This window comes from Mirounga leonina, unplaced genomic scaffold (assembly GCF_011800145.1).
Source record: "Mirounga leonina isolate KUSES-001 unplaced genomic scaffold, KU_Mleo_1.0 Mir_447, whole genome shotgun sequence".
NCBI lineage: Eukaryota > Metazoa > Chordata > Mammalia > Carnivora > Phocidae > Mirounga > Mirounga leonina.
Window position 1 is genome coordinate 4,719,703 of NW_023270757.1, and position 14,245 is coordinate 4,733,947.

At 38.6% G+C, this 14,245-nt stretch overlaps 1 protein-coding gene across 1 annotated transcript in view; it reads right to left on the bottom strand.

The window, feature by feature from the left end:
• Positions 1–5,965: 5,965 nt before the first annotated feature.
• Positions 5,966–14,245, bottom strand: part of CCDC171 (coiled-coil domain containing 171) — a 304,487-nt gene continuing 296,207 nt past the window's right edge. The window contains exon 27 of the mRNA XM_034987955.1: positions 5,966–7,657. Within this exon, the coding sequence (XP_034843846.1) occupies positions 7,445–7,657 (213 nt within the window). The 3' untranslated portion in view covers positions 5,966–7,444. The remainder of the gene's footprint in view (positions 7,658–14,245) is intronic.

The following is a 14,245-nucleotide window of genomic DNA, read 5'->3' on the forward strand; positions in this document are numbered from 1 at the left end:
GAGACAAAATATAGATTATGGCTGCCAGAGGCTGGGGGGGAATGAGGAATGGAGACTGACTCTCAATGGGTATGGAGTTTTTCTTTGGAGTAATAAGAATTAGTGCTGGAATTAGAAAGTGGTGATGGTTGCACACCCTTGGAATATACTAAAAACTATGGAATGAATTGCATGACATGTGAATTATATTTCAATAGAGCTGTCATTTAAAAAATATATGCAGGTAAGCACTCTAAGTATTTGAACTCTTACTTGAATTGTCATGAAGTAAATAAATTTAGTCAATGGATGATTGTCAGTTGTGAAAATTATTTAATGAGAAAGTGACACAAGATTTCCACTCTCGTTAACAGAACATTCAGGCAGACTGTATCGGACTTCCTCAGGAGTTTCTCTTATGGCGAACAGGGATTCTGCCTCCCTATGGATAAGAGATAAGCAGCAGCCCTACAGATTATGAAATGACTTTGAAGCTGATATTGGCATCCATGTGCCGGGATTGTTACATGCAGCCTTACAGGAGATGCGCTAGTCTCGCAGACTATGATGTAGATGGTGCCCTCTGGAGCTGTGCCGGCTGGCATCCCCACGGTGTCTATGTCCTTCAAGGAGTCTTGGACCCAGGCACACTTCAGTAAGAACATCACCACCATTAATTATCTGAAAACACAATTTTAATGCTGACTGTGAACGTGAACTCTGCTTCAGAGGAATCTCTCTCTTGTCTTCAGAGCACATATTTAAAATAGTTCTTCCCAGCCCAGAGGAAAACCTAAGTGTATTCACAGGTGGTGCCTCTGTAACCATAAAAGCACTTACAATGAGTTCAATGGTTAGCTGTACATCAAGGTCGCTAGATTGAACTGTTGCCTTTAAACCTCAGGTCCTAAATGATTTGCAGAGTGTCCAGGTTCAAGAGCGTTCCATGCAGTTTTACTGTGGAAGCCTCTTACTTTCAGACCATAAGGGAGCTTAGAAGAAGTAAACAATAAATATATTTTGCTTATTGTTGGAAGAACAAAGGCAAAAACCAGATGTCCTATTATACCTACTACATTTATTTCTTATGTGGTGCTTTTTACTAGGCATCCAATATGAGTCCTTCCATTCTGGATTGCATTTAAGATTATTCCCTTATATAGATACCCCCAAAACATAGAAGGGATCTATCAAGGACAGGGAGCTCCCCTTATATTCTTGTCATTAGTGAATATTTATGAGTATCTGATAGCTCTTAACCTGTCAGCTGAGCCTTCTTCAGATCTAAATAAGACTTTTTATTTTACACAGTTCTGGAGCCGCTTCACTGGGAGGATTCTGTCAACAATCAGCATTCCACTGGCATTAACATGCAATAAAAGACAATGAAGCATGACTCAATTAAACTGCAAAAAAAAGCGTCTTCAGATAACATTAACCCAGTAGTCTTCAAAATCTATGTGGGGCTTCTGCTGCATGGCTAACATTAAGGTCAGTGCTTGGAAAACATATGCCTAAGCATCAAACAAACCCACACACAAGATGATTTAGAAGAAAGATCAGAACTCTGTTTTATCTCCTTCCCATGCTGTATCCAAGGATTTCACAACTTAGAGTATGCGGTATCAATTAGGTCTCCCCGCTGCAAAGATTAAGAACAAAATTTCCCTTCAAGATGTCAATGCAAATTTAATTTACAGAGGAGATACAGTTTGGGAGCCCTTTAGAGTGAGATCTATTTAAAACAAACAAACAGACCAAAAGATTATGTGGGGAGTGGTTCTGAGAAAATATGGAAGCACTTGCAGTATGAACTCACAGACCCCTGATATCAGGGTATGTCAGTCAACATATTTCCACAACTAGAAAAGAGACTTAGAATAAAATTGCCAAAGCTTGAGAGGGAGCTCTTCTACCAATATGTTGATGTATACATTTGTATCTCACCTAACCAGGAGGGCTGGATACCAGAGGGTTTTTTGCTGGTTTGCTTTGTTTTTTGCTGGTTTGCTTTGTTTTTTTGCTGTACTTGAAATATTTAGCGCTCTGGGTTTAAATCATCAATATTTTTAGGTTTCATTATATTGAACACTTAATCATTTCAGTGAAAAGTGCTCTCATTGAACTAAACCGTTAGAAAAAAAAACTATAAGGTTTCACCAAAGTAAGATAAAATAGATTCAAAGAGTATACAATAAAAATTTTCAAAGATTTCATTGTTTGGGGAAATTATTAAAATTCTTTTGCTTCAGTTGTAACAAAAAGCATAGATAAATGACCAGGGACATACGTTGAGCTCATGGGTAAATAGTAAAGGAAAATGCTCTGTTACAGTTAAGATATGATTTATAAATTCCAAATCATTATTTGAAGCTACAATTAATATAATTTCTTTCAAGCTGAATTTCTTTTGTAAGAAAGCTATAAAAATATGCCAACAAAAGTGGGAATCAAATAAAAACAATCTTTTTTTTTAAAAGATTTTATTTATTTATTTGAGAGAGAGAACATAAGCAGGGGGTAGGGGCAGAGGGAGAAGCAGACTCCCCGCTGAGCAGGGAGCCCAATGTGGGGCTCAATCCCTGGACCCTGGGATCATGACCTGAGCCAGAGGCAGCTGCTTAACTGACCGAGCCACCCAGCCACCCTAAAAACAATCATTTAAAGTAGAGCTTTAAGATACATTTATACATTAATAATACCTTTTTGATACTGTAGAAATTAAAATACCTGTTGAAATCATAGGTTCATTTAAAAATCATCAAAAATGGGGGCGCCTGGATGGCACAGTCTGTTGAGCATCTGACTCCTGGTTTTGGCCCAGGTTGCGTTCTCAGGGTCATGGGATTGAACCCCATGTGGGGCTCCACACTCAGCACAGGGTCTGCTTGGGATTCTCTCTCCCTCTCCCTCTCCCTCTGCCCCTCCTGCTCATGCTCCCTCTCTCTAAAAATAAATAAATCTTTAAAAACATTATTTAAAAATAAAGTAATACATTATATGTTAAAAAAAAAAAAGAAGATAGTAGGAAGGGAAAAATGAAGGGGGGGAATCGGAGGGGGAGATGACATGAGAGACTGTGGATTCTGAGAAACAAACTGAGGGTTCTAGAGGGGAGGGTGGTGGGGAGATGGGTGAGCCTGGTTATGGGTATTAAAGAGGGCACGTATTGAATGGAGCACTGGGTGTTATGCACAAACAATGAATCATGGAACACTACATCAAAAACTAATGATGTAATGTATGGTGATTAACGTAACATAATAAAATAAAATTTTAAAAATAATAAAAAAATAAAAATAAAGTAAAATTATCAACAATGATGGCAATTAAGTGACTAAATGCCCTAGTATAGACAATCACTATTTGTGATACTCAGAAACTAGAAATATAAAATGGGAACCTATAAAAAAATTTGGAAATTCAAGTTATGAAGGCAACTAATGAGGATAATTTAAAAGAAGGAAGGATTTTTCTGTTTGAAAATATTAAAATATTAATGTACAAATCTTTAAAAAAGAAAAACACTAAAGTTTACTGGTTGTATTCGTTTCCTACGGCTGCTGTGACAAATTACCCCAAAGTGTGGTTCCACAAATGCAAAATGTATTCTCTCACCATTCTGGAGCCTCAGAGGGGAGAATCTGTCTCCTGGCCTTCTGTAGCTTCCAGGCGCCCCTGTAGTCCTGGGCGCATGGCCCCTTTCTCCACCTTCAAAGCTGTTCGGTCTTCTCCTCTCCGTAGTCAGATCACCTCCTGCCTCCCTCTCTCATTAGGACACCTGTGATCCCATTAGAGCCCACCCAGATCATCCAGGATAATCTCCCCATCTCAAGATTCTTAATCACATCTGCAAAGTCCCTTTTGCCATATAAGGTAACCATTTCAGGTTCCAAGGATTAGGACGTGGATGCCTTTGATCACCAATATCTTTCAACCGAAGGTCTCTCCGAGAGGATCTCTAAGGTCTCTCAACCCAAGCTAGTGACACTAGGCAACATAATGAAGGGCGTCGCTTTGAAAGATAGATATAAACGTCACTATTCTTCCCATAACTAGTCATATGGATGGATGTGTTGTGTTGTGTTTTGTCTTGTCTAATCAATGGATACATGATCTAGATTTCGTAAATCTCGATCACACTTCTCAAAATTATTCCTAACTGGGCAGGATAATTTTTTAAATTCTTCTCTTCTTTAAAAAGTGCAAATTATTTCTTGAGCAGGCCTGGCATTGTGGAAATAAGGTGGGCTTTGGAGTTACAGCTCTGGGCTTACTACTCACTTTGTTACTTTCCACCTTTTATATTCAAAGACTTATTTATAAAAAGTGCACAGCAAAATAGGATTGATTTACCATTGTTCAGTATGGTCTATGGAATGAATTCAGATGTGACTGGTAAATAAAGTAACGTGAAAATAGTGATGATCTCATTAAGCCCTCGATAACAGCATATATTAGAAATGTGACATAAATAGTGTTGCTAAGTCTAATAAAAGCCAGACACTGGTAAATGAAAGTTACCATTCTACTATTTAAATTATCATTGAACTGACAATTGCCACAATCTCCTACACCTCAGGGTTTGTGTTACGTTTGTGTTACGTCTTTCCAAGATGCTTGTATTAAAAATTCAGGCAAAGCTTCAATGAGTTATGTGACGTAGATATCAGAACAATAACTTTAAGAATACCTTTAATAGTGACAGAGGATGTAGGTATTTTTCTAGATCACAGAAGGTTAGTAAGAAAATCCACATACTAAGGTGTAAAGAAAAATTCCTTTCCCTTACAAAAATATTTGAAGTCATTCTCCTGAGAAATGCCTACTTTATATATCATTCTTAAGGAGGTAAAGAAGCTGATCGAGCAACCGTCCTTGCCAACAGAACACAGATCTAAAATCTGCTGCGACTGGTCACTATCGTGCTCAGAAGCAGTCTAGAGTTTCTCAGATCTCCATAGGATATGTCATTAAATCTTCTCCTCCTGCTGGGTCTGACTTCTGGGAAAAAAGCATATGGTATAAAAATTACTATATTTGGTAGTGAATACTAATGATCACTCAGGAGGCTCATCCTTCGGTTTCTTTGGCCTTTAGCATCTAGTTGGTTATAAATGTGACATGATTGGATTTGATTTAATAATCTTTTTGAATTTGTGGTTCAGAATTTACAGTATAAAATGTGCCTGTAAAATCAGATACCCACATATATGGAGAGATATATACATTTATTTTTGGTGTTATCCCATTAACAGATGGTAAAATGAAGGCAAGAAAAACCCAGAACTGCCCAAGGCTAAGTTTACAGAGGTGCTCATTCCTCTTAAATTAGTAAACTCTGGAAACAGATTCAACACGGACCTACACACACAAAGACATGTAAGTGATACAGGGTAACACTGCTTTACTATAGTGGGGGAATTGGAAGGGATGTCACATCACATGAACTACAAAGCTGTATATCAATTTCTATACAGACAATGTCTTAATCATTGTATGGAAGGACAGAAGAAAGTGTTTCAAAATGCGCAGAAATTATTCTATGATCCATACAAAAACAATCAATAACATCTTCTGTGTTACAATAAATTTGCGAGTGGAATTTCACACACGTGTTATGTTACACAGGGCATGTTCTATAACATTCAAAACCCGGCATGGTTAATAAAAATAATTCCAGGGAAAGAACTAAGAGAAATTTGGTTAAAGATGTACTTTTACTTCACATAAACAGCTTTCTAAATATTTATCTAAAGCTAATTACGCTGGCTCAGTACTGTAAAAAACAGGATTGTGTTACACGGTAGGACAGTAATAATTTCCCCTCTGATGGCATAAATCCCTTGGCTAATTTGGCTAATAACATCAATAGTTAGTATACAAATTTTATTTACCAAGGCCAATAGAAAGAATTCTCAGAAGTTGGGTCATATTTGGATCAAATGTCACTGTCAAAACAAGACAAGATAGATTCCATAATACATAGGGAATTTCTATTTTATTTTCTAAATGTATCCATAATGAAAAGCTCCATCGTGAAAAATAATATAAAATATGGATTTTGTATCAAAACTCTGCCAGAAAGTACAGTTCACATCAGAAGTTAATAGCACTGGGGGAGTTAAAAGATTAATACAAAAACAAATACATATTACAGATATTTCTTTGTTCTTCACTTACCATGATGCAAACTGCAAGGATTTAACCTTTAAGGGTTAAAGAGTTTAATCAATGTCAATGTCTGATCTTCTGAAGGCGATAAAGAACAGTCTGTCTAGCGATACCCAACAGAACATCACTTTGTCAAGCCACAAAGCGCCCAAAAGCTTGTCAAGTAAGTTACCAGAACCCTCTTTGTGGTTAGAACTCAGCTCCTTCCTGCTTGACCTATTATTTGATATTTGACCACTTGGTTGCAAGACACTTGCTCTTTCTAGCTGAAATGTCACTGGGGCATCTTGTCAGCTCCCCGACATCTCGGCCTGACATACAATTTTACTTCTGTGTGCTACAAGGCAGAAAATGCAGGGCAATGGCCTTGTTTTAAATTCTGTCAGCATCAAAGATGGGCGTCACTCTTGGGTCCTACCAACAACCAAAACAAAAAAGGAGTCTCTTTTGAAGGTCAAAACAGCCATTACCTTGAAGTTTTTCAGCTCATACTATTTCGTATCACCTGCTCTCCTCGTGTGGGCACCGTCCTTATGAAGTGCCTAACCATACCACAGAAATCCTGCCGGCACGATCGCTCCACTTTCTCATCAAATGCAGACTTGATAAAAGGATGAGTTTTCAATGCCTGCAGGGACCAGATTCAGCAGTTAACTTGTTCAAATGGGCAAGTGGTATCATGTAGCTTTACAAGGAGCAACCTGACCTTCTCACATTGACCAGGAGTGACATTATGGTGCAGGAGGGGAAGCAGTCACATCATTTCTGTTTTGCACAACCTGCTTAAAGTTTGCAACTAAATGCTTGTCTTCAGCCGAGCTGACAAGAGAGAAGAGGGGGCTCAGTGAACCATGGCAGGGCTGCCATGAAATGACAGGAATCATTGGCATACATTTCAAATAGCTCTTTCAATCCTATTAAAGTATTGCGGTCCTGCTTTAAAATAGACAAGTATGAAACAACTTTGATAGATAGAGACTAAAATGGCTTATTGATTTTTTTAAGTCTGAAGGAAATTACCCAAAATGTGTCATTCTTTAACATTTAAAAATATGTTACATAAAAATGAGCAACTGTGATCATAAATAAAACTTAGAAGGAAAAAAAGTTGGTTATTTCATTATTCAAGGAGACATACGTACCTGCACACGTCAACATGCCACACGATTTTTAAAAACCCACTGCCGTTTGTGCTGAAACAAAATTCAACTGATAAGAAAACCCCCTTCAAAACAATTTTAATTGTACTGTTAACTCTTCCTGCCTTTTTTGTTTTTATTTCATAAAGTCATTATCCAATCTGAGTTGGTCGTTTGGCATTAGCAGACATAGTCACTGGAGAGGAGTGAGATGACATCAGCGGATTTATCAGTGTCTCCTTTAAGAAAGTGTAAGTTGTATCCAGTTCAGCTTGCAATGGCAAGAAATCCCCCACACCAACTGCTTCTGCGGGAAGAGCAGCTCTTGAAGGAATGGAGAGATTTGAATGGTCTCGGGATCCTACCTACGATATGAAGAAGAAAAAAACAAATAAACATAGAGGTGAAAACTCTGAAACAGAATTGAAAACCAGACACAGGGAAGTGGGGGCTAATAATCATCGTGATACAAGATGGGGTGGAAATGCCATTTTTAATTTTGCCATTATCGGTATGATAATATATAAATAGTAAATTATTTTCCGAGCGTGATTGAATCCCTTCTAAAGTGTCCGATGTCATGAACTTTTCCGGAGTTTGTCCAAACACTGAAACATTGTATAAAACTTTTATAAAGTTATTGCATCGAAGAGTCAGGGCAATCAGGCAATCTCCTGCCACAGGCAATCTCCAGAAGCCAATGAGAAGAGTGTTTATTTCATTATGCTCTATAATATGTGCTATATAACATGGAAGATCCGACTGCTGAGAACATGAACTGTGGGTATTTATGTTTTTAAGATCTATCAGCCGGACTCATTTAATCGACAAATACAGCACAAAGAAAAATAAGTAAATTCTAGTGACCTCTAGGAGATAGCACAATGAGATATAAAATGCCAGGGAAATGAACTTTTTTGCCTTTTCCTTTGCTAATAATGCCACTGCTCTATTTCAACAAAAACTGTTCTATTGAAAGTATTTGGAAATCGTGTATCAAAACACGGGATTGGGGGCGCCTGGGTGGCTCAGTTGGTTAAGTGACTGCCTTCGGCTCAGGTCATGATCCTGGAGTCCCAGGATCGAGTCCCGCATCAGGCTCCCTGCTCAACGGGGAGTCTGCTTCTCCCTCTGACCCTCCCCCTCTCATGCTCTCTCTCTCTATCTCATTCTCTCTCTCAAATAAATAAATAAAATCTTTAAAAAAAACAAAAAACAAAAACAAAAAACATGGGATTGCAACATGAAAAACTATTTGCCACATATTTTAAAACATTACTGGTATCCAGAAACTACTAGAAGTGAAATCAAGGAAATCCACACATCCACGATGTACTTGAAAACAGAATTAATATTTTGATGAAGCCTTCAGTAACGCTGATAATCAGTAGTTAACATTTAACATGAATGAAGTCTTATCAGTAAAGCAGATAGGTACTATTATTTTATGACATTTATTGATAATAACTATTGATCAATTGTATGTCAGAATTTTCTAGATTCCCAACAAATAAATGTTCTTGAGATAATAAGTCTCGTCATAAGTGTCTCCATTAAAAACCACACTTTACATTGCAGAGTTTTTAAAAAAAAAAAACAACAACCTCTTTTTGGTATATTCTCTTACAGTTTTGGCAATAAAATCGCATGAACTTTAAGAACCTGCTTTATTATGTCACATTCTACAAAACCACTCCGACAAGTGAAAACAAGAGGGAAGCCATCAGTAGTTTTAGGAATGTATCAGCAATGCAACTGTTATATATGTTACCATTTTTGTGGATTTTTTTTTTTTTAAAGATTTTATTTATCATTTGACAGAGAGAGAATGAGAGACAGAGAGCATGAGAGGGAGGAGGGTCAGAGGGACAGCAGACTCCCTGCCGAGCAGGGAGCCCGATGCGGGACTCGATCCCGGGACTCCAGGATCATGACCTGAGCCGAAGGCAGTCGCTCAACCAACTGAGCCACCCAGGCACCCTTTTGTGGATTTTTTTTAACTACAACTGGAGAAAAATCAATGGCTGCATCTAACACCTAGTTCAGCAATTTCCTTTGATCTCTGTTCTTTTGATTTCTTGATATTCCACTACAAGCCTACAGCTGACGGAAATCATCCCTTTTTATGCTGGAAGTTTAAAAAAATAAAACACCTAAAATGACCACTTGAATGACTTTACGAAGGAGAGGGTTTAGCTTACCCCGACGGAAGGAAAAGACATCCTGAGATCAGGCGCTGACCCTGATTAGCAACGCTGATAAGGTTTCCTTTGCAAACCTGGAATATTGGACCCTGAACAGAGAGAGGCATCTCATTCCATCCGAGGCTGGAGTTGCAGATTCCTGCCCTTCTACGGCTCCTAGAATCACCTTTTCTAATTTTTTTTCTGTATGTCCGAATGAGCAGCACCATTACCTGATTGATTTTGCTGTTATCAAGACTCTAGTGCCATCTACTAACTTCTCCTTCCGTCAGGCCTGAGGGCAAAGGGAGTCCCGGGAAGGCAGGAGACGGTGGGGCCTGATTTTCTTAGTAAAATTTAGGGATAGCCACAGTATTCTTTATTATGATAAAACTGTCAGGTGAGGCTTCAAAATCTGTTGTCACATCGTTATATCTCAAGTTCTGGTCTAAGAAAACTATACACGAAAAGAGAAGAGTGTGCAAAAGCGGACCAAGGAAGGTCAAGGAGTCTCTGAGGGTATTTTGTTCTGAAGCCTTCGACTAGAGCAACAGAACCGTGCCACACTGACCACTCACCCCTGTTGGCAATATTAAAGGTGTACATGATTTACTCCAATCTATATTCTGTTCTTGAAGTTTCCTTTTTAGTTCTCGTGATCCCATCAACCTAGCGCATTACATATTAGGGAGACCATCCTTTAGGGAAGGCCTCTAACTGCTCGTTTCTCCTTAATAGTCGATGGATCTTGGCACTCTACAAGGGGGGTCCTCTTTTGCCCTTTCTCACCTTAACTTTTTAATACGTCTACTTTCCACCAGGTTGACTGAAAGCATCTTTTCATCTAATATAACATTTTTTTTTTTAACTAAATCATCTTGAAATGGGATGTTGGGTATTTCCCTAGTATTTCAAATCAGACTCTCACTTTTTGCATGCTACCTTCTGACCTTTTATGTCCTAACCATGGAAAACAACTTTTAAAAAAAGAGGGTTTTTTTTTAAGATTTGCACCCCCAAAAGATATGCCCTCCACCAAGTAAACAGATTTACTTTTGTGTAAATGAAAACACATTTTTCTTCTTTTTTGCTAGTAGGATAATTTGCTATACTCCATACACTGCTAGAAAGTTGTTTTTTTTTTTCATGAAATGGGGGAAAAAAATCTGATTTTAAGTCACTTAATAGCTTGTAAACAAGCCAGCAAAAATTCTGATGAAATCTTGATTTGAGAATGTGATGTAAAAAAAAAACAAGGAGGGGAGGTGAGCTGGGGGATGGGGTGGTGGACATTGGGGAGCGTGTGTGTTGTAATGAGCACTGGGTATTATATAAGACTGATGAATCACAGACCTGCACCCCTGAAACAAATAATACATTATATGTTTAAAAAAATAAAACAAAAAACCTTTCACCATGAAAAGAAAAAGTAAATATGAACTCTTTTCTCTTGTTACAAATAGTATCCAGAAATATATCATAACACTTTTAATATAACACAGAGAGTAAAAGACAGTTAAATAACTTTTTTATCAGAGACCATTAAAAGTTAATATTCACCACCTGATCTTATATTTTAAATCCGTAAAGCCCATGGTCATTTGAATTACTTTTTAAACTGCTGAGGTGTTCTGGTACTCTCTCATTTAAATCTAAATTTAAGCAATTTTTCAAAAAGAGATTAGTTACCTGAAATAAAAGCTAGGTGTCATGTGAATCTTTATGGAAGCACTTTTATTTACTCAATAAGCTGTAAATGATTCTATTTGAACTGTTACAGTCCATCAGCTAAATATATATTCACAATACAGAATGTGTTCACCACATTTCTGCATTTTAAAATTTTTATGAAATACAGTAATTGGACATGTCTAATAGCTATTTTTCAAGGCCTTAATACCTTAGTTTTCCAAGAGTGTTTTCCCAACAAAAAAAGTAAATAAAGCATTAGTCTAATAATATGATAATCACTCAGGAGGTTGTCTATAAATGAAAGCCATTTTGCAGATCAAGGCTTCTGAACAGATGACACCAAACTATCTGTCTCCCACGTGGCATATATTATCGAGTTAAGTCTTCTGGAATCTCGTATTCTGAAAAGTGTGTGGTGATGTGATTTAGTAAGCCAGATGCTACTACATGGCGGTTCTGCCAGGCACATAGTGGGAGTCCTGGAATGGAGAGCCAACAACTACAGTTTTCCCTCCCACTTCTGTTCCAGTCTAGCTGGGCCATTTCCGCCATGGGAATTAGTCCACCCACGTATCACGTCCCTTGCCTATAAAATAAGGAGCTACACCCTTTACAGCTCTGAAGTTCTATAGATTCACATAATTCCATGCATGACGGTGTATGACATAATGTTAACGCCCAACTTTTGTGGATGATGTTAACCCAAATACAGTACTTCAGATTTTGAGGGGCCATAGAGAGGAGGAATGCACATTGCACATGGCTTTTTAAAAAAGTTGCATAGAGGGACACCTGGGTGGCTGAGTCGGTCAAGCGTCTGCCTTCGGCTCAGGTCATGATCCCAGGGTCCTGGGATCGAGTCCTGCATCAGGTTCCCTGCTCAGCGGGGAGCCTGCTTCTCCCTCTCTCTCTGCCATTCCCCCTACTTGTGCTCTCTCTCTCTCTGACAAACAAATAAATAAAATCTTTTTTTTTAAAGTCGCATAAATAACAAGATTAGCCAGTTTGGATGATGTGGGTTCATTCAATTAAATTCTGTAGTACCTGTTTTATGACTTTGACCTCCATGATGATGTTTTAAGCTCTGTAAATTATTGCCCTGGCTTTAAGTAGGGTGTGCAGCTGACGAAGGAATCAAAGTACTCACCAGAGGGCCTTCCAGTGAGGCTCTCTCACCATTGTTACTTTATCTGCTAATGTGTTCTTACCACTAGAGTCTCCAGACTCAATATCACAGAGTCTTCCTCCTTCCAAAGACTTCGAGTTAGTTAACCAAATTCTACCTATCTTCCAGTCTGCCATGTTGGTGTCATAGGACACTGGGGTCTGCACAAAGTTGGCAATAATCACATATATAGTTTTCTCTTGTGGAATGGTCCATTATATACCTGATATATATACATATAACATGCACTTGATAAATATTTTTGTGTGTGTACATTATATGCACGTGCTATGTGCATTCACATCCATACATTATATATATACATACACATACATACGTGTGTATAGATAAATATATACATACACCTGCTATCACATCATTAAATATTTATTCCTTGTAGTTACCAATCCTAACCTTGGGTTACCAATGCCAAACCTGTAGGAATATTTTATGCATTCTTTTCCTTGTAAGTCATGAAATCTTAGTGCAGACCAGTTTGGCTCTTTAGCTCACTGACATCAAGACATGCAGGGATATGTGAGTAATTGGAGTAAGTCACTAGATACAGAACAACCTAAGAGGCCTTAAACCTAGAGATTAAGAAGGAAGGGCAACTGTAGAGATAGAGGCAAATAGAAAAGAGAGATAGAAGATATTAATAACATACTTGATTCACGTTATAACAATTTTGTCCTCATGTAGACATTCAACGTTGGTTCAAGAGTGAGAGCTCTAAAGTCTATCTGTCTGGTTCAGAATCAGCCCTGACCACTCGGTTAATGTGGCAGAGTAACTGGCCTAGCAGCCTTGATTCTTTGTGCCTCTCTCTAAGCACATCCTTGGCCATGGGGCTGTGCAGCTCTTTGCTTCCCTGTCCAGCCTCATCTACCATTTCCTCCTTTGTACTCCGCAATCCAATCACATGGAATTTGTGCATCCCCTACACATGATGCCCCTGTGCTTCACGCCCGCTCTCTACCTGTCCGCTGCCCAGAGTATCCTTCTGTTCTTCGTGGGGTGAGTGCTCCTCCCACCTTTCAGACTCTGCTCAACGTTTCCCTCTTTGTGAGGCTTTTCCTGATCCCCACCCTGCCCTTCCCTAACTACAGTGAGCTGTGACACCCAGTCACATTTTTACATTCCCCCATGAGCGTCTATTTTTCTATTTTTACTTATTTGTATTCACTGATAACTCCCCTATAAAACTCTGAGCACCTGGTGCAATGGATTCGGGACTTTGCCTTCCTAGCACTTAGCAGAGTATCTGGGGCTAAATAAGATTTCTGATGAACAAACCACTCAGGCTGGTCTCCTATTGCTATTTGGTCATTTCATGTAGATACAGATTTTGCCCCAATTCAAGGCAGCACAGTATAGTGGAAAGGATAAGGACTCTGAAGTTGGAGAGACCTTGGGCTCCACACTTGATCCTGCCATGTATTAACCGTGTGACCTTTGACAAATTACTGAGCCTGTGTCCATCTGCATCCTCTGTGACATAGGAAGAATAATCCCTCCTAGGGTTGTTATAAGGATTAAATGAAATAATAGACACAAAAGGCAAGAGCATTCAGTAGCTCTCCTTCTTCCCCTCTCCTTCTACTCTTCTTAGATGATAACAAATTCCAAATTTATAATTATAGCTAACATGTGTTGGGCATAAATGTCAGGCCCTGTGCTAGGTTTAGCTTTATAGACATTATCTCGATTCTCACAACAACTCAATGAGAAAGTGCTACTGTTACCCTCATTTTGCAGTTGAAAGACTGGGGCTGAGAGAGTAGAATAAATTGCTCCATGTTGCACAGCTTGGAACGTGGTAGAAAAAGATGTGACTCTTGATCCTTCTGATTCTTCTCCCCTAATGCTTGATCACTACCTTATCATGCTGCCCAAAGAAGACAGCCTCGGGC